General features: G+C 40.3%; 1 protein-coding gene across 4 annotated transcripts in view; it reads left to right on the top strand.

Moving 5' to 3' along the window:
- Window positions 1-19092, top strand: part of pbx1a (pre-B-cell leukemia homeobox 1a) — a 77458-nt gene that overhangs the window by 19674 nt on the left and 38692 nt on the right. For 2 of the 4 annotated variants that reach the window (XM_042428218.1, XM_042428220.1), the window contains 3 exons: window positions 3819-3917; window positions 12115-12601; window positions 13398-13471. In XM_042428218.1, coding sequence (XP_042284152.1) covers window positions 12417-12601; window positions 13398-13471 — 259 coding nt within the window. In that variant the 5' untranslated portion in view covers window positions 3819-3917; window positions 12115-12416. Of the gene's footprint in view, window positions 1-625; window positions 2102-3818; window positions 3918-12114; window positions 12602-13397; window positions 13472-19092 lie in introns of those variants that run through there. The other 2 variants (XM_042428219.1, XM_042428222.1) reach the window with 2 other exon arrangements.

A 19092-nucleotide genomic window follows, 5' to 3' on the forward strand; every position in this document is an offset into this window, starting at 1 on the left:
TGTTTATGTTGAAATGTAAAACTATGAGTTTCATTGTTAGGAGAGATTTCTCTTGTTATTTATGATATCGGGCGTGAATTACTTTGGTTTTTGAGCATAAATCTAAACGCTCCGTCATATTGAAATGAATAAAAATTTAGAAATGCCTCTTTACTCCGTATTTTATCACGGAGGATGTCTTTATGAACCCAGTTTGGGCCTTGAAGTGCAGTATTTTATCGATCGGCAGTGAGCTACTACCACCTGTGCACCCCCCAGTGATGACAGAAACAACCAGGCTGTCAGTTGCCAGGCAATATTCCCAACCACTGGCCCACATCAGCTAATTACCAGCAGAAATCACGTATTGACAGATGGGCCTATGCATATTGATCGGCCAGCACTGCCACGTTCTAAATCACCAAACGCTAATGAATCATTTCCCATTTGGGAGAGAGAAGGGAAAAAAGCATTTGTCTTCCGCTTGACATCATACCTGTACCGCGCATAGCACATGACGTGAATGTACACAAATCACAGGCATGGTAAACTCTCCCAAGACTTCAGTCGCTCGTATACCAGACTCTCTGTCTCACCTTCTTCCCCCCTGTCTGTCTTATCTCTCGGTCTGTCTCTCTCACCATCTTTCTCACCTCAGCCATCCCTCTTTCTGAGCTGCGTGGTAGTTATTTTTCATCGCGGCGAGCTGGCCGAGGCAGTAAATACCCTGCTCCTCAGACTGCGGACCCAGAGTGACCCTGCAACCTCCGTGTCTCTGATGCCTCTCCCAAGGTCTCTCATTCCAAGGCCCCTGTGATGCAGCGCTCTGGTTGCAGCGCAGACCCTGTAATTCACCAGCCTGCTAGATCGCCTGCCAGGAGCTATTGATTTTTGTTTCCCCAATCTCCAGGAGAGAGGGAAAGAAAAGATTAAAAACACTTTGTCAGTTTGGTAGGGAATAAGAATTCTGCGCAGGGGGATACCTAGGAGGGCACGGGGTCACGGCTGAGGTACTGTACGTCTTTATGGCTTTAACTATTTCCACACCACGGACATCTCTGTCTGTGGCTCTCGCTCTCTCTTTGTCTTTCTTTCTGTACAGAGAAAATTCAACAGTGGAATAGAAGCAGGTGTTGTTACTCAGGAATGACCTCTCCTGCTCCTCTTGGTATACACGGCGCTGTATGACATGAAAGTCGATGACTGTGTTTAAATGCACGCACACACACACAAAAACTGATTAAAGTCAGAAAATCCAATAAAGTGTCTGCATGCTTTTCATAAGTCTGATTACTCTAAAACACCAGTTTACATGCAGTGTGGTCAGTGATTAGATTTCCTCCTACACCCTCCAAAAAAAAAGACATTACTTCACCACCATTTCAGTTTTTTCCAGCATATAGATGAATATTGACATAGATACCAACTTCTAAATCATTCACTCACTCATCCTTGTTGACATCAAGTTCTAGTCTATGTAGCTAACTAGCTAGCAAATTTAACCGTTGAAGATTGGGAGTCACAAAAAAGGAAAAATGGGAATCTCTGTATGGATTTAGGTTATAACTATAAAATGAAAGCCAATTTTAGTTTTCCATTAAGCACAAATATTTGACAACTGGACTGTTTTGACAATCCATGTTTGTCAGCCTCAGCTAGACGTTAGCTGCAGCTAGGCTAGCCATGTATGCACCAACTGCTTCTTCTGTTGTGTTTCTCTAGTTTCTTTCCTTTCTCCTTCTGGCTCCATATATTTATGAAATGTAGTCATAACCTCTCTCCATAAGCGAAAGAGTTTTACTCAAGTTGTGACATTTTTAACTTGCCTCAATTTGTGCCTCCCATTGCAAATTTGCATTCACTCTTTTTATACCATTGATTTTATATGCAGTTGTGCCACCTCTTAATTTCACACCTGTGAGAAGAAAAAATCTCAGTTTATTTAATCTTGTTGTTTGTTTACTTGTTGAACATAACTAACATTACTAAGCTTGCTTTCCCTCATTCAAGCTAGCCAAGCGTTTCTGGAAACTGAATCGTCTTCATGACAACTTAGCAAACTCTGTCCACTGAAGAAGACCATGAAATACAGTTAAAAGCTTAGGAAAAAGCGGCTTTTGAGGTAAGATTGATTTGTCAGACGTCTGGCATACCTTCAACTAGCTAGTTTAGCCAAAGTTACAATATTCACTTCTTTTAGTTTATTATATAATTTTGACATGTGATATATAGAAGTGTTTGTGTAGAGTTTGAATGTTTCTTACACACACACACACACACATATATGTACATTTTTTGCTAATTACAGTAACCTCTGATTTACCCACCTCCTCCACATCCTTTATTGTCCCTCCTAACTCTGAAACCAAACCTATACACCTTATCACTTGTCCGTAGTTGTGACTATAGCCTGCATAAAATATTTTATCCCTTTATATACAGTTTATTTTTGCAAGAGGAGCTTTTTTCATGCACATTAACAATTAAGTTTTAATCCCTTCTCTGCATGGTTATTTTTCAGTTAATTATTGGTGTATGCCAAATATATGTCAAAAATATTTTCTGATTGTTTTAATGATTTAATGACTCGTCTTGAAATTGTGGTCATAAACATAAACACAACTTTATCCAATCTAATTTGATTTGTGGCAACAGGCTAACCCCGACCATTGTATAAAACCACACTGGAATGTTTTGGGTTTGTAGTAACTAGCAGAATGATTTCATGGTTGGAGGTGTTTATTTGTTTACATTTCCTAAGAATGTGGTTGAGGTCTAATTTATCATTTTCTCTCTGTCCTCCACCTCCTGATCTAACAGTGTAGGTGACGGAGATGTGGGTGGAGGCCAACAGTCCTCTACAGCTCTGTATCGCTCCGTATCCATGCCCACTTTTGAGCAAACCAATCCAATGTGAAGGATTTCATTTAAATCCCTCCTGTAATTATACTCCACCCACACATTCAGCCTCACTCAGAGATACGTGAGATTACTGGAGATGGTTACTTTAAAAGACCTCTGAGAAACTTTGTATATTTGGCCAAGTAATTTTGTTTCTTCAGCAGGGATTTAGATGTGTTAACTGGGATATTTGCAGCCTGAAAAGGGAAAAAACACTTCTGAAATCAGATTACTAACTAAAATTATATCACTACTTAAAGATTTCTGGTTACTACTCTACTTGTTAATGCACTGACTGTGTGTGAGTTGAGTTTTTGACTTTTTGTTCCTTTCTACCAGATGATCAAGATGATAAATTGAAAACCCTTGTGCTCCGAGTCCCCCAGTTTCTCATTTTTGTCATTTGGGAAAACCTACACACACGCGCTGCCACGCAGGCAAATACAGTCATGCTAATGTGATGCCAATGCATTACACCATCAGATTGTGTTACGCATGGACGGCTCTTATCATTTCACCCTAACTTTCAACTAAATGTGGGGAATGTTTTTCCCCCTGACATTAGGGTTTGGTAATGGTGCCTTTCAGGACCACTCTATTTTCTGAAATGAAATATTCATTCATTGGTGAGGACAGTCTTAGAGGAAGTCTGTTTGAAATGTGAATTCATGGTTCCAGCAGACATTTCTTCAATATTTGATGGGTCATCACAGCTCTGTGTCTAATACCGCGCAGCTCTCCTGAATACTTTCTCTGTGTTGCTTCTCTGTCTTCTGTTGGTTAAATCCTCTCACGGTTAACCAAATCAGGCATAAAAAATATGCACAAAAAAGCCTTCTAGGATAATTGTACATATTTTGGTGAAATTTTAAACCTAAATCACCCTCTTTAGAATTTTCCTTTTGCTTTGGTGACTGTTTTTTCCCCTTTCTCAACAGGTTAACATCTCTTAAGTCCAATCTATTGTGTGAAACCATCAGCCAGTGCACACTAAATCAGCTTGATTGCATGCCAGCAAGAAGATAAAAGGCTCGGAGGTGGGTACAGTAATCCAAAGAAAGCGGGTGGTCTGCTTGAAGGCATATCGTTTTATTCTCTCATGCATATTCACTCCTAAGCCTCTGAGTATGCAGATTAGTCTTGTCTGAACAGTGGACTCTCCAATCACATCCTACTTTTGCTTTTTCTTTTTTCTTTCCCTCTAACTGCACCCTGCTGTGCGTGAGTGCAAGCACAATGAATGTAGTGTGCATGTGTGTGTGTGTGTGTTTGTGTGTGTGTTTGTGTGTGTGTAGGGGGGATTTTTGCTTGTTTGCAAGTTCGGGGGCAGGAGGGTTTGAGCGTGCATGCATGAATAAATGTTTGGGTGTGTGTCAGTGTATATGTGTGTGTGTGTGTGTGTGTGTGTGTGTGTGTGTGTGTGTGTGTGTGTTTAGGTATGTGTTTGCCAGACACATGGCTTTGTCTTGTCCTGGCACCGTGCTCGACTCACCAGATGTTCTCCTTTTTTATCATCCTCCACTTGCACCGTGTTCTTTGAGGTTTAGGGAATCTGTGTCGCTCACATTCAACTTGCTCTGTTGTTTTCTTCTGTTTTGTGGAAAAACGACAAGCTCGTCAAAGCCTCGTATAGCTGCTTTTTAAATAAATGTTTTCAGGTCTTCCAGGAGCAGCAGTTCATGGTCAAATAGTTTGGTCTTTAGAAGAGAATAATCTTAAGGTTAGTTTGAAGTATTTTATTTGTTTATTTTTTAATTGATTTATTCTCATCATTACTGTCACTGTGTGTACTGGTGACCTTTATTGTTAATTGTTTGTTTGGATTCCCATTCATTTTTAACATGGTAAAACTACTCTTTCTGGGGTTTAATCAACAAATGTTTACACTTCCACAAGATACAGCACTTAATACACTTACTGTAATAATAATGACTTCTACCAATTTAAGTAGTATCATAGTTATACCAAACACAATAAGATTACATAAAAATCAAACATGTTACATACGAAGCATTAACTACACAAAGAACAATATCCAAAATCCATTTAATATTTAATCCACAGACAACCCTTAAGTTTGGCATGAAGAAGATGCTACAAAAGACACACAATAAACACCAAACACACAGTAAGCATCTAATTATTGTGCTGTTAATTATGTGATTTTTATGTGATAATGTGATAACTCTTTTTGCTCGACTCTGTCTTAAAGGGGCACTTCAGAAATGTAGTACTCCACTTATAAAACATTTGGGACCTTGTAAGAGACAGATTTATTTTTTTTAAATGTTACAAATTTGAAGCAGAGATATCTTGATTTTATTCCATAATTGGGGACCAGCCCCAGGAACCCTGGAAAAGATAAGATAAGCTATACTTTATTGTCCCCTTAAGGACATTTTCTAGAGCTCAGCATTGCTGCATCACAGAACATGTATCTCCAGACAGACTTAGATACTTTCCAATATATTTACAATCACTCTTACATTTAAAACGCACACACGCAATAAGACCCATGAAACCAATAAAACCAATAGAACTTATGAAACCAGTAAAATAACATTACAGTAGCATTGAACATTGTACCAACATATTGCCTGTTCAACATAAAATCAATAACTTAAGTATTGCACACACCACTGTAGACGTGTACGTTCCACCAACACAGCATTTAACTGCTCGCTATTTAAAATCTAGACTTGAAACCTACATTTGCAACTCAATGGTGTCTTTCGTTTGACCCTACCTGCCTGGTAAATGCATTTGTCTTTCGAACCTCCAGTTTATAATAATAAAAAATCAATTTGGAGTCTAAAGCCAAACCAAGATTAGAGTTGGAGTGCTTGTTAAGTGCTTGTTGCTGGTGAGGTGAAATATAGTGATACTCACAGGAACCACAGCTGCAAATACACAAAAAGTCCAACTTGATTAATTTGTTAAAGAAAGAGGGAGCGGAGTAATATTCCTTCAGGAGAATTCCTTGTGATGCCTCTGCCCTTCTTCCACAAGAGGTCAAAGTGCAGGGTCGCGTACCAAACAGCCTTCCTGATGGCAAGAGAGATGCAACATTCTGCTCATGGACACTTTAGCAGAACAGAAGCAGCAGAAGAGATCGGGGAGTTTGGAAATTAATTGCATTTAATTACATGTTTACATTCACCTGCAGTTCTAGGTGAACATGAGTTTCCAATGTGGAGGCTAGAATGAAAAGTCTTGATGCAAACCAGTGCACCACACTGCAGTCACGCCCATGTGAAATTAAATCAAGCTGTCACCTGGTCAGTGCCACCGCCCATCAAACACACACACACACGGACACACACACACACACACACACACTTCCATCAACAAACACAGAGAGCTAGCTGTCAAATAAAGCAACTTGTAATTATGGGAGGGGGTGAAATTCAGATTTATTTATTCCAAAATGAAGCCTGCCGATCGACGGAGGGACAACTCTCCTCCATCTGTCATCGTTGAAGCCACACGCGTCTGACACAGGGATTCATTCGTCTTGTCGTCTTTGACAGTCGGATTTTCCCGGCGCACTCCCACCAGGAGTCGCACGGGATTTTGGAGGCATACTAAAAAAGAAAACACTCTGACAAGGAGTAGGCTCTTTATGAATGCAAATGAGTCTGGGAAAATTCACAGAGCAGCTAGCAGGCTCTGAGGCTCCGGCATCCGTCACATCTCCCCCCACCAGGCACAACCCACGCTTTGCCAAGAGGTCCAAGGGCTTACAGGGGCCCTACAGCAAGAACAGACACACTCATGCAAAAGGGCATGGAAATCCTGTGGCTGACACACACTGCGAGTGCCATCGGTGACTATTATTTTCACAAAAATGATAAGCTTACTGTTTTTACATGCCATCCACAGAATGGCTGGTGGGTTTTTAGGTTTTTATTATAAAACATTCATCTCCTAAACCCTCTCAGTGTGGATACGTGTGTGTATGAGGATGCGTCACTTGTATCACTTGACATTTGGCTCCCCTTTTATCCTGTTCCAAGGATAGTAAGTCAAATGCTATGTGACAGGTCAACCCCTTCATATCAGTCATCCTTCACCCTGACCCAGCCTCAGCTGCACAAAGACACATCCAGCTCCACCACACTAAAAATGATCATTAGTTACAAGATACAGACGAATCCTGCTGGGTTAAAGGCAGGAATCTGTTTACTCAAGCTAACAAGGCAATGCTGCATAAAATCTCCATCCTAACTAGTCTATTTGTGAGTCCTAAAATCTTGTTTTCTTAAGTGAAGGCACAAAAACAGGGGCAAGATTAGTTCACACCTTTCCAAGAAAAATAACCTGACTTTTTAAAAAAAGATCAAGTTTCTAGAGAAGATAAAGCAATAAGCTTCATTGTCTGGTGTTTGAAATGGTGACGATAATTTCTAGAAAATTCCTGCTTCTTTTCCACAATTAAACTTTCACACATGAGGATTCGACTAAAGATACTTTTGAATTGCATTTTGGAAATTGTAGGATCCAGCATGTCTAAAGCTTGAGCGAGAAGTCGGGTTTGTAGTTGACGCAAAAGGTTAACAGTCCTCGTAGAGTTTGGTGCAGGTTTTGATTCATAGTTTGGCATTGGATTTCACCAACCTTCCTCACAGTAACTTTGTTTTACATTTTCTCATTTGTTTTGTGATATAGATGATGGTGGGAAGGTTTTGCCTTCTCTTATTACTGAACATTTACTGACTCCATGCAATGTCCCTGTATATGTCCTTGAATAAATGTGATATAGAGCGACGATCCCAGAGAGCAGTGGAAATGGCTTTTGCGAGACGTGTGTTAATGAAAAGAAGAAGACTACTGAGTGTTTTCTTAACTTGCTTCATGATTTTTTCACTCTCAAAAATATCTGTAGGAGAAAACACAAGCAGCCAAAGCCAACCCTTAGAGATTTTGCGACATCCAGTAGTATCTCTGTCGCTGTCTTTGCCTCGATGTGTAGTTGCATTTATTGGGACTTATAGCTACGATGTAGCTTTGACAGCTAAGTGCATAAACTCTGTAGCTACACACAACTGTAAATCCACCTATATTAAGGATTTTTAAAGGATAGGTTCACAATTTTTCAAGTCTGTCCTAAAACAACAGTCAGGTGCCCAAATGAACATTGCCACATGTTTTTCTTGCTCTAATCATTCCTCCTGTTCACACTGACCACTAAGAGATCCCTTCATAATGTGATTTCAATGTAAGTGTTAGGGAACAAAATCCACAGTCTTCCATCTGTGCAAAAATTTATTTGAAATCTCTTTAAAAAAAGTTACTGTCTTATTAGTGCCAAAGTCCTTCTTTTTGTTACAATCCTTCCTCTGCAGCTGAACAGGAAAACATCGTCCATCAAGACACAAAGAGATGAGACACAAAATCTTTTTACTAAAAAGTCTGTAACTGTGGAAGATATCCGCTTTATTTGCCTAACTCAGATGGCTGAAGCCTCATATTATCTCCAGCTAAACTTTTAAATGCATTTTTGCTCAAAACAAGGCCTGTGCATTTTGTCCCCCAACACTCACATTGCAAGCGCCTTTGGAGATGATCTTTTAATGGCCAGTATGAACAGGAGGAATGATTACAGCGAGAAAAACCTGCTTCAATGGTCATTTGGACACCTGACTGTTGTTTTAAGACAGACTTGAAAAATTGTGAACCTATCCTTTAAAGTCAGAATATCTCAGCCTCAACTGCATCACTTTTGATTATTCTTTTACAGATATGTTTCTCAATTTCATGGAAGTGCCATAATAAATCACTGGAGCATATCTTTAATGGGAAGATTTATGTATAAGATCACGTGTGCTGATTGTGTTTCAGGGTTGTTTCATGTAAGTATTTTGCTTGAAAACTTATCTGAGGTGCAAAGAAACTGGTACTCGTGGATATTTAATTTAGCAGGATTTCAAAGGAGGATGGTCAATGGAGGCAGAGCAAGGGCTCAGAATTGCTGACTCGGCTCCTGTCGCTTAATCTATTTGAGGCGTGATTAAAGTTTAATTCGTGCCCATCTCCTAATGCTAGCCGGTGTGTGTGTGTTCCTCAGCAGTGGGTCGGTGAGTAGTTTCAAGCTGAGCCCAGGCCTTTTCTCTCTGTCTGGGCCTCACTTTATTCATGCCTGAGGGACGCCAGGAGCTGCAAACAACTGAATTTTTCATCAAGGTTACTTCCTGGAGAGATGTGCCATGCAGTGGCTGCTTTCTCCCTCGGTGTGTTCCTAGCTCATACATAACTTAGCCTGATCTGACCTGCAGCTCTCTCTGGGAGGAGTTGTTTGACCCTGGTCCAGATAGGAGAACATGTGCTGTGGAGTCAGCATGAGTTTGTTATGAAGCTTGAAATATCTTGGTTTGGTTTACATGGCTCTGATTATATGTTATCTTGTAACACTTTATTTTCAATCCCCCTATTAATAGAGTTTTTAAAATGGCATTTAAGTATATTAACACTTAATAAATGGTTTATATCACACTATAATGCAGTTATAAGCAGATACAAAGATATTTTTAAAGTGTCAATTAATACATTTATTATTTATACTCCTCATAAACTATTAATGAATGTCTGATAACATAATATTGTTATAATTATATGTAATTATATGTAACACATTTATAAAGGGCTTTAAATCACTTTAAAGTCTGTTAATGAGAATTTTCATTTAGTAAGAAACAGTTTATAAATGCTTTATAATGCACTGTAAGAGTTAGTTCATATGTGTACTCATACAGCTATGTTACACAGTGTTATTAAGCATTTGTAAACAGTTTACACACCACTTATGGTTGCTTTATAAGAAGAGATAGATTCAAATTGTCCTTATATTTGCTCACAGCTACTTTAAAGTGTGTTGTAGTGTGTTATAAACCATTTATTAAATGTTTATGTATTGCTTATGAATGTTAAATGTACAAACACCTTACATGGGACTTTACATTGCTTTAGTTGAGGTGTTTCATGTAAAAAATTAAATGAAAACCTACTTTTTTCCAATCGCAAATGTATTATAATCTACAGTACATTCTGTCTTCTTCCATATTCATCAGAGCAGCCTCACTGGATGATAGTAAACACAACACAACCCAACAAATTCAACTAGTTCACGTCTCTGTTGGGAATACGACATGCTTAGCATTAACATTTTTTAGTCTTGAAGAAACAACTCCACAACTTCTGCAGAAAAACATCTGCTATTTACAAGAATATTTTTACATCAAAACTAATTTGCAATTATAATAAAATCCTGCTTATTCTTTTTTTGTGGGGTTATTAATGCTGCAACAACACATTTGGTTTTAATGGAGGGAAAATATTCAATGTCAGATGATTTTTTTTCTTTTTCATTAAGGCTGAAATGCTGCTTTTCTGAATACAGCAATCAGCGTCACAAACAAGGTCTTATTTATTCTATTCAAATTTTACTTCACCCAAAGCATCCGAGCAATAAGGTCATTTCTGTCTATTGGCGTACAGTGGAATAAATTTGAATTTAGAGCAAAAAGAATGAGCTGTTTAGATCATATTTCACACTAATCAATGCAGCCTTGATTTTTAAATCAGACCTAAGAAGACTGATGTGCGGGAGGTATGGATCGGGATTTCAAGAACCAACCTGACACCCGAGTGTGGTTTTATATTCACTGTTTTTCAGACTTCTGAATGAGGGAACAGTAGGATGAAAAAGAAAGAAAAAAAAGACCTGGATATTTGTCATGTCTCATGAATATTTTCTCTCCACTCTAGAGTGTGCATGTTAACAACTGAGCTGCCGTCTCCTTCATACAAGACAAAGATAAGCCTCTGTCACATTATGACCCTCTTAAATAGGGAATGGAATAAAGCAGAATGGCTGCTGGACTGCAGACTTTCATTTCAGGGCTTGCGCTGTGCAGTCTTGCAGCTCCTGAGTGTCAGACATTATCACCACCACTACCCTCAACCTCACCCTGCCCCTTGTGACAATTACTGCCCTACCTCCCTATTCAGCACGTAATGAGAAAACGGACTGATCGATTTCTGTCCGGCCAGTAAAAGAAGGGAAGGAGGCATTTGGATATAGCACAAGACGAGACTCTGAGGAAGGAAAATACCCCACAGTGCTGCAGTATGCCCGCGTTGTTATTTAGATTGTTTAAAGTGAGTGTTAATGGGGGGGATGATTAAGTGATTACAGCAATTAGGGCTGTAACTGACAATTATATTCATTATCGATTAATTTGACGATTATTTTCTTGAGCCATTGATTAATTGTTTGGTCTATAATATGTCAGAAAAGAGCTGACATATTCATATTGCTTGTTTTGAAGTAAATATATTCTTCTTAATGCCACAGAAGACTTGAAAAACCTGCAAATTATCACATTTGAGCAGCTGGAAGATGTGAATTTTGAGCATTTTTGCTCAAATAAAGCAACTCAATGAAAAAACAGTTATGAAAATAGTAGATAATTTCCTGTTGCTTGACTAATCATTTAATTAACCATTTGTTGCAGCTTTTGACAGCAGTCACAAACACTAAAGTTTCATGCCAAGAGTGTCAGGATGTTGGGGGGGATCAGTATATTTGTCATAACCTCTGTTGTGATCCTGTGTTACAACACGCACGCGAGGCTTGTAAAAATGCCTCCCTCAAACTGCTGCATGTTCTAATAAATTCATTTTGATTTATTATTCCTTTGACTGATTACATGGATGTAAATATTCAGCAGGAAAATATATAGTCTCGTTGACAGAGTGTCTTTTCCAAGCACCACCACTCTGTCCTGTTGGGTCAGAGCTTCACTGCCACTCACAATTATTTATTAGGCTACATATTCACTCTCTATCCATCACTGTATTGCCACCCGGTCCGGTCACATCTCTTTATGTTTATTACAGTGTCCCACCTTCCCGAGGAGGATGATTGACGTTTTCGGAGAGGACCGAGGTGGGACTTGCGCGCTCCTTCTTCTCCAATCGTGGCTCGAGGGGCGGAGGCTTTTCATCCATACTCTGATTATGAGTCAGTTACCAGACATATGCGAAACAATAACAGTTGCTGGTTACTTTGTTGCTATTCAAAAACCCTCAAAAGGCAAGTTGAGTGTTTAGAGCATTTTTTGCGCATCCATCTCTCGGGGGTTTCATATAAAGAGGAGCACAACGCGCTCCACTTTTAATGAGATTAGGAGCCTTTAATGTTCGATCCTGTTTTTTTTTCCCTCTTCCCTACAGTAGCGGTGCAGGAGTGGCCAAAGCCTAAAGCAGCGATTCAGATCAGATTTCACCTAAACCAGCTGGGAGAGAAACCGAGAGAGAGAGAGAGGGAGAGAGAGAGAGAGAGAGAGAGAGGATTTGTCAGTCTCCCTCCTCCCAAATCCAGAAAAGCTTACCAAGGAAAAGGAGGAGTGTCGGAGCTGAGAGATACGCAGAGGAATCCAGAGGAATTTCCGAGGATATTTTTCTCTATTTTTTTTTCTCTTCTTGCTATTGAAATTTAAAAGTTGGAGGCGAGGCAGCGGGGACCGTGGTCAAGGATGGACGAGCAGCCGCGGTTGATGCACTCGCACGGGGTAGGCATGGCCGGACACCCCGGCCTGGCGCAGCATATGCAGGATGGCACGGCGGGGACGGACGGAGAGGGAAGGAAGCAGGACATCGGAGACATATTACAGCAAATAATGACCATCACAGACCAAAGCTTAGACGAAGCGCAGGCGAGGTGAGGCTACAACAAAACACTTGTATTATTAATCGGAGAGCGGAAATATTAGGCAATGTTGTTGGGGATGGAGGGCGAGATAATAACATTGTGGTTTGTATGAAGCCTCTAAATGAAAGCAATTACGCCCACCGAAGTGCTGTGAAAGCGACAAAAAAGACCTTACAAACTTGTCACGATTCATATTTGAATTTTTTATTAAACTTCTGTGTCACATTTTTAATCAAAACTATTAATTATTGCACGATTATTGAAGATTAGGGTGATTTATTCAGAGGTTTTATATAAAAAAAAACTGAGGAGCAGTTGGCACTTCAGTTTCACTGAGACTCCTCTACCTTGTTACAAAGGAGCTTACATAGTAATCCTGTGCTATAATAACGTGTTGCAGATCCTCTTTGATAGTTTTGACCCTTTGAACTATTAATGATGACCTAAAAGATGATGCAAAACACATCATCTTTACTGAGTGGGTTTGTTGCATATTAGGTTGTAAGTGAGGAAAATGTGGATTTTCCAAAGGTTTTGGTCTTCCATTGTGTATTTATGTCACACAATTAAATAAATTTTAAAAAACCCCATGTATTCAGTCTGAATATTATTAACATTTTCTTTGCTTTGGCTCTTGAATGTTCTCTGAATTCTGCATCTTATAGCAAAACCAGCTGGGAAATCAGGGATAAATTGGTGATGATATCTGGTGATTTCAGGATGCCCTGCTCTTTTAAGTAGCTTTGTGACTGTTGCCACTTGTTTGAATATTGATCTGGAAAGTGGTTTCCTGTCCTCTTTTTAGGAAACATGCACTGAACTGCCACAGAATGAAACCTGCTCTCTTCAACGTGTTGTGTGAAATAAAGGAGAAAACAGGTATGTTCTGTTTTATAGTTTCTTTTGTTTGCTGGATTTCTTTGGTTTTTGCTAGTATTTTGTCCATTTTTTGATTTAAGAGTGTATTCTTAGTATCCGAGTATCACTTTTCTCTATAATATTTTAAGTCTTTCCTTAAATATTGGAGGATTTTTTTTTAGAAATAATTCTACAAAGCACAGGTCACAGTCGTGGAGACATTCCCTTCTTAGGACTGTACATTTCACTGGTATAAAACACGCATATTTTTTAATGATTTGCGACATGTTTTCCCTCACAAATGTCACACACCATGCATGTGAGCAGTACTGGCCCCGGATGAGTTGCTGTCAGTGTACAGGAGTGTTTTCATGCCGACATTTGGGCCTCTCTGGGCTGGGCTTTCTCACCCCTCTCTGTGTGTTTTCCTTGGCCGAGTTTGATGGCGTTTGCTAAGTGAGCTGTTTTACATGCAGAGGCAGGTCAGAGGGATTTTCTGTTTATGTTTGCAAGGAGGGTCAAAGTCATGACAAGGAATGTGTGAATTATTACTCGCTTAACAGAAGATTAAAAGAAGAGCGGGCTCACATGATGAAAGCCTGTGATTATTCTCTGAGGGATATGGCAGAGCGTTGTTTAAGAGACGGCTTTTCGAGTGAGGAAATAAAACAAAATATCCAATATGACCTTATCTTTGAACACAACTTTGAAGCTGTCTGTGAGATTATTGAGAGAGCCTTGTCACTTTGTCTGCTGGTGTTGTTGCATTCACAGCCATGTAGACAGCTGAAAATAAACACAGGGCTAGTATGGAGGCAATACCGTTTTCCTTAATTTAACATCAACTGTTATTCACTGACATTTCATTCTTATGAGTCAGAGTTTGGCACAGGTTTTTACAAAAAAAAAAAAAAAAAAAAAAAGAGAGAGAAGCAGCTAGCAGACACTTCGGGATTTTCACCAGATTTATAAAGGTTAAAGAGTGCGGTCTGTGAGGAGGAAGCTGTAGTAGGTTGGGGCCCTGTTTCTAAATTGCAAGGCTTGGAAAAGTGAGAGAGTAATGCCTGGCTCTTTGTAAACTGTCTGGCGTCTCCCTGGGTTCAACCAGAGTTCGTTTCCAAAAAGAAGAACAAAGTGACTTGGACCTTTTCCTGGCTTTTCCCCCTGCCTCTCCTCCTCTCTTCCCACTCTTCTTGGCAACCAGAATTTCAGAGAGCTTCTGATGAGAGAGGCTCTCCTTGGCCTGCAAATCCTCTTCCCCTCTGTTTAGGACCAAGTTTGGAAATGAACATGGTTTATATTTTCTTTTCTTCTTTTTTTTTTAATAATTTACAGTTGTATTGAATCAATTATAGGCTGGAAAACATGCTCCAAACCACAAATCAAAAAGCTCTAGATAACTTTGTTTTTTATGAAGACAGAATAACATTTTAAAAGTTAAGAATAACCCCGAAAACAAATTATGAGAGAATCAAGACTTAACGGCTACCTTACTGTGTCCCCCTGTCTACATTTGAAGAGCTGAGCTGCTGAGCTGCGGCTCATCTTCGCCCATAGGAGGTTTGTGCAGACGAAACTGAAAATCCTTTTCACTGCAGTGACAGAGAAAATGACTCAAACCTTCACCATGGCATTTACAGCCAAATGTGCTGAGTGCAGTGTATGCGAGCGGAGTACAGCCTGTAATTTGTCAGGTCTTTTTTATATTCTTTATAAAGAGTCAGCTTCTCCTCACTTTTTACATTGTTGCAGTCAGAGTGTCTTTGAGAAGAAGTGCAAGCAAGGGGGGGAGATGAGCAGCAGTTCAGATTTGAAGAAACTCTCTGTCCTCGACCGTTTGCCTTCTGCTTTGTAACGTATATCATTTGTTGCATGTAGTTACACATATATGTGTCGCATGCACCTCTTCCTTACGGTATATTAGCGGCAGTTGAGTGTTGACAGCAGCAATATGAGACATTGCAGCAGTGAGGTGTCCACTGGCGAGCAGCTGACAAACAAGGCGGGAGCACATGCCAACAGCGGATAGAGCAGGCCTTAACTGATGACCCCACCCCGCCGCTCGCTGTATATTTGCGCTGGGGTCGGGCCCATGTCATGGTGGGAGAGTATTTAGCAAGCTTAAACAAGCTCAGGTTCGCACTCTGGCTTTTGGAAGACCAGCAGCGGAGGCTTGTGTTACCACTTACAGACGTTCCTTTTGGCCACCAGTGTTGTATTTCATGAAAACGCTTCTTGCCTCGACAACCAGCCCCTCTTCACTTTTTTTTTTCTTTTTTTGTCATCATTGTTTCTACAGTTCCTGAAAGCACTTAGAATTTGTTTTCCTGTTCTTGCTTCACATCCTGTGAAGAGAGTTGGAGAGCGTCTTTGTTTGTGTGGAACCATTACGGCAGAGGAAGCTGGCACGTACAGGTTGACTAAGTAAGAGAAGCCAGACACCAAGTCAGTGTTTCTGGGTGTCAGATTTCAGGCCTACTCTCCCTCTCTCTCTCCCTCTCTCCCTCTTTCTGTTTCTGTGACTCTCTATCTGTGGGCCTGGGACTGTTTCGTCAGGCCACTCTGTGTCAGCAGCCTCACATTACCCCCATGCAGGCTTGGGTCAGATGGAGAGCTCCTGCATGACTAATGTGATCAGACGGATAATGCATTACACCGCTTGAACTTATCAAAGCTGGAGACCTGCTGAATCAGTCGGTCCGGCTAACTGCTGCCCCCCCCCCTCCCAAAGCCTGCGCTGCTAATTGGACATGTACACACATTTTACATATTCACAGTGTTGATCATGTCACTTTCAAGGTTCCTAATGTGGCAGGATGCATGAATGCTGGGAGAAGCAGTTTCACTCAAAGGAATTTCTTTTGACAAGTGCTGTGTTCGTGTTCGTGGTCATAGGGCTGCAACTAATGATTATTTTCATTATCGATTAGTCTGACGATTACTTTCTTGATTAATTTGCAGTTAGTTATTGTTTAGTTTATGAAATGGCAATTTCTCAGAGCACAAGGTCTTGTCTTTAAACGTCTGTTATGTCTAACCAATAGTCCAAAAGCCAAATATATTCAATTTGCATTGATGAAAAACACAGAAAGGCAGCAAACGCATTCACACTGAAGAAGCTGGAACCAGTGAAAACTATTTTCTAATCGTCAAAACTAATAGATGATTCATTTTCTGACAATTGATTAATTTAAAAGTTGTTTCAGCTGTAGTCGGTAGGCTTGAAAAGAAAAGGTGTCTTGTGATAAAATGTTGAATAACAAGTCATGGTATTTTCTGTAACATTAACATCAAACGGTGATGGAAGTACTAGTTGAGCGTCCATGAAGCAGTGGAGAGACTGGTCACTATGGCTCCCAGTGCTGCTGTTTTTCAGTATTTAATTGACATGGCTGTCCATGATGAGTTCAGGGGTTAGTGTTGCCTCTCTTTGTTACTCTCCTCTCATCTCCAGTGACAGATGGAGGCATTAGTCTCCAATGTGGCGCTGTCCTGAAACTAATGGCTATGTCCTTGGTTTCCCCGCGCTAGCTGGGAGACTGTATATCTGTCCCCGGCTTGGAAGTGCCGAAGCAGCAGTTTATCCCCCCATGTTTTAGTTTCCACGGAAATAAGGCTGAACAGGACCCTGTCTGTTCTCTCATAAATAACTTAAAATAAATAACTTCAGAACGAGTGCAAAGTTTTTCCTGAGAAAACGTTGCTGGGCTTTGATTTGCGAGTTTACAGGAAACTCTTCCACCACTTACCAGAAACGTTCATCTAAGTGAATAATAATAAACAAGTGATACATTTTTATAAGTGGTCTGAGCAGGGATGTTTTTAAGTTTATATTTGCTTTTAAAGTGAGTTATGTCATACATAAATAGGCCGGATTCCCTTTTACCCACTGACATTTCCGCTGTATTCATATTTATATTCGCCACATTATCGGTGCAGACACACTTCAGAAACAACAGCGAGTGTTTTTGCTGTTCCCTGTCCTCTGATATAAACTCACTTGCAATTAGGGCAGCTAATATATTATGCAAATGTTGACTGGCTTAATTGAGACATGTTAATCATGTTTTAAGAGGCTAATTACAGCCCTGTATATCTGAGGTGGGAGTAGTAATTAGCCGTGATAACAGATCTGGCTGTAGAATGGTCATATTCTGCGTGTCGACGTATGGTGTGTCTGTGTTTGCGAGAGCGTAAGTAGGTTGTTAGGTGTGTCTTGTGTTTGTTTTTGCTTTTTTTTTTTTGGTAGTTGTGGATGCAATTTTCTGCCTCTTTCTCAGCCTTTAACAAAAATAACAAAATTAAAAGTTTTTCATTTGCATTTCCTTTGGGTTTGGCGTCTTTGAGCGCATGCAAGTAAATGTGTGTCAGTGTCTGTTTCATCGCACAGATAAGTGTTTTTCCCTCCTCATACATGTTTCACCTTGCATCTTTTCACCTCTAAGTAAACGGAGAAACAGAGATCTATCAATTCAGCTATTCAACAGAAACATGAATGCATTGCATCTCTATCTATACTTTGTTTCCTGCACTTCTCAATTTAGTTATCTGATGCAGCAGTCCTGGCCACTCTGCACGCTGGGCTTTTTATACAAGGCTGTGTTCTTAGTTTTCTGACAGAGATCATATTCAGATCCATTACGCTAAGAATGCCTTCCCACTTATCGAATATAAAATTGCTTTAGAGAGGAAATTTGCTCTATGGCGGAGTGGAGTTTCTTTTTTATCAGATGTTTGTCTCTGGAGCAGCTTTTAGTGTCTACAAAACAGCTTCGGTGACATTATTGCAGTTGCAATTGCCTCAGCCATTGTTTTTCTTATTGGTTGCTGCTTGGATTTGATTGGATTTTCCACAGTCTCGTTGAATTGCCTCACGCAGTAGGGCCGACGGATGTGTATATCCTCATATTGTCGGAGTTGAAACACCTGCAGATCTTATTACTGATATGTTCATGGGGTTCCTACTGTGTACTCAAACTACCTTTGAATTATACTGTTTACTTTCTCATTTGTCATGTTGTTAAATCTGTTTTGTTACATGCACACGTCACATCAGCCGTGGCCTTTAACTGCCACCCTCCCCGACCCCCCCCCCCCTCCGCTGTTAGATTGAAGAGTCATATCCTTTTCCTGTATCAAAAATGTAACTTACACATTCAGATTTTCATGGGCACTTTGATGGAGATGGTTGCTGTGGCAGTTGATAACCTTTAATTTGAGGTGTGGGATCTCATTTCTCTGGCACCCTGCCACTACGATATAAGTGGCGTGTTGGCAGCATGCTGGGGCTGTACAAAGGAACCCCCCCTCCCCACCCCCACCCCTACACACACACACCCTCCCTCCCCCCCCGACTTCGATGAACAGTCAAACGTAAAATGGCAAGCTCTCTTCCCTGGCTGACTTAGTAAAAATGACATAAATTAATACATGCTGCTTAAACAGGACCAAGATTAATGGTTGCCTTTCGCAGCGGCTTAGATCCACTGTCAGTCGCTGCTCGCTGCCCAGATGGAATCAACACCAATCAATGAGGCTACCCGACTCTCCCTGGATATCTGCTTAGGACGCTGAGTGGGACACACACACACACACACACACACACACACACACACACACACACACTCACACACACACATATT

The sequence above is a fragment of the Thunnus maccoyii genome, chromosome 12, assembly GCF_910596095.1.
Source record: "Thunnus maccoyii chromosome 12, fThuMac1.1, whole genome shotgun sequence".
NCBI classification, from domain to species: Eukaryota; Metazoa; Chordata; class Actinopteri; order Scombriformes; family Scombridae; genus Thunnus; species Thunnus maccoyii.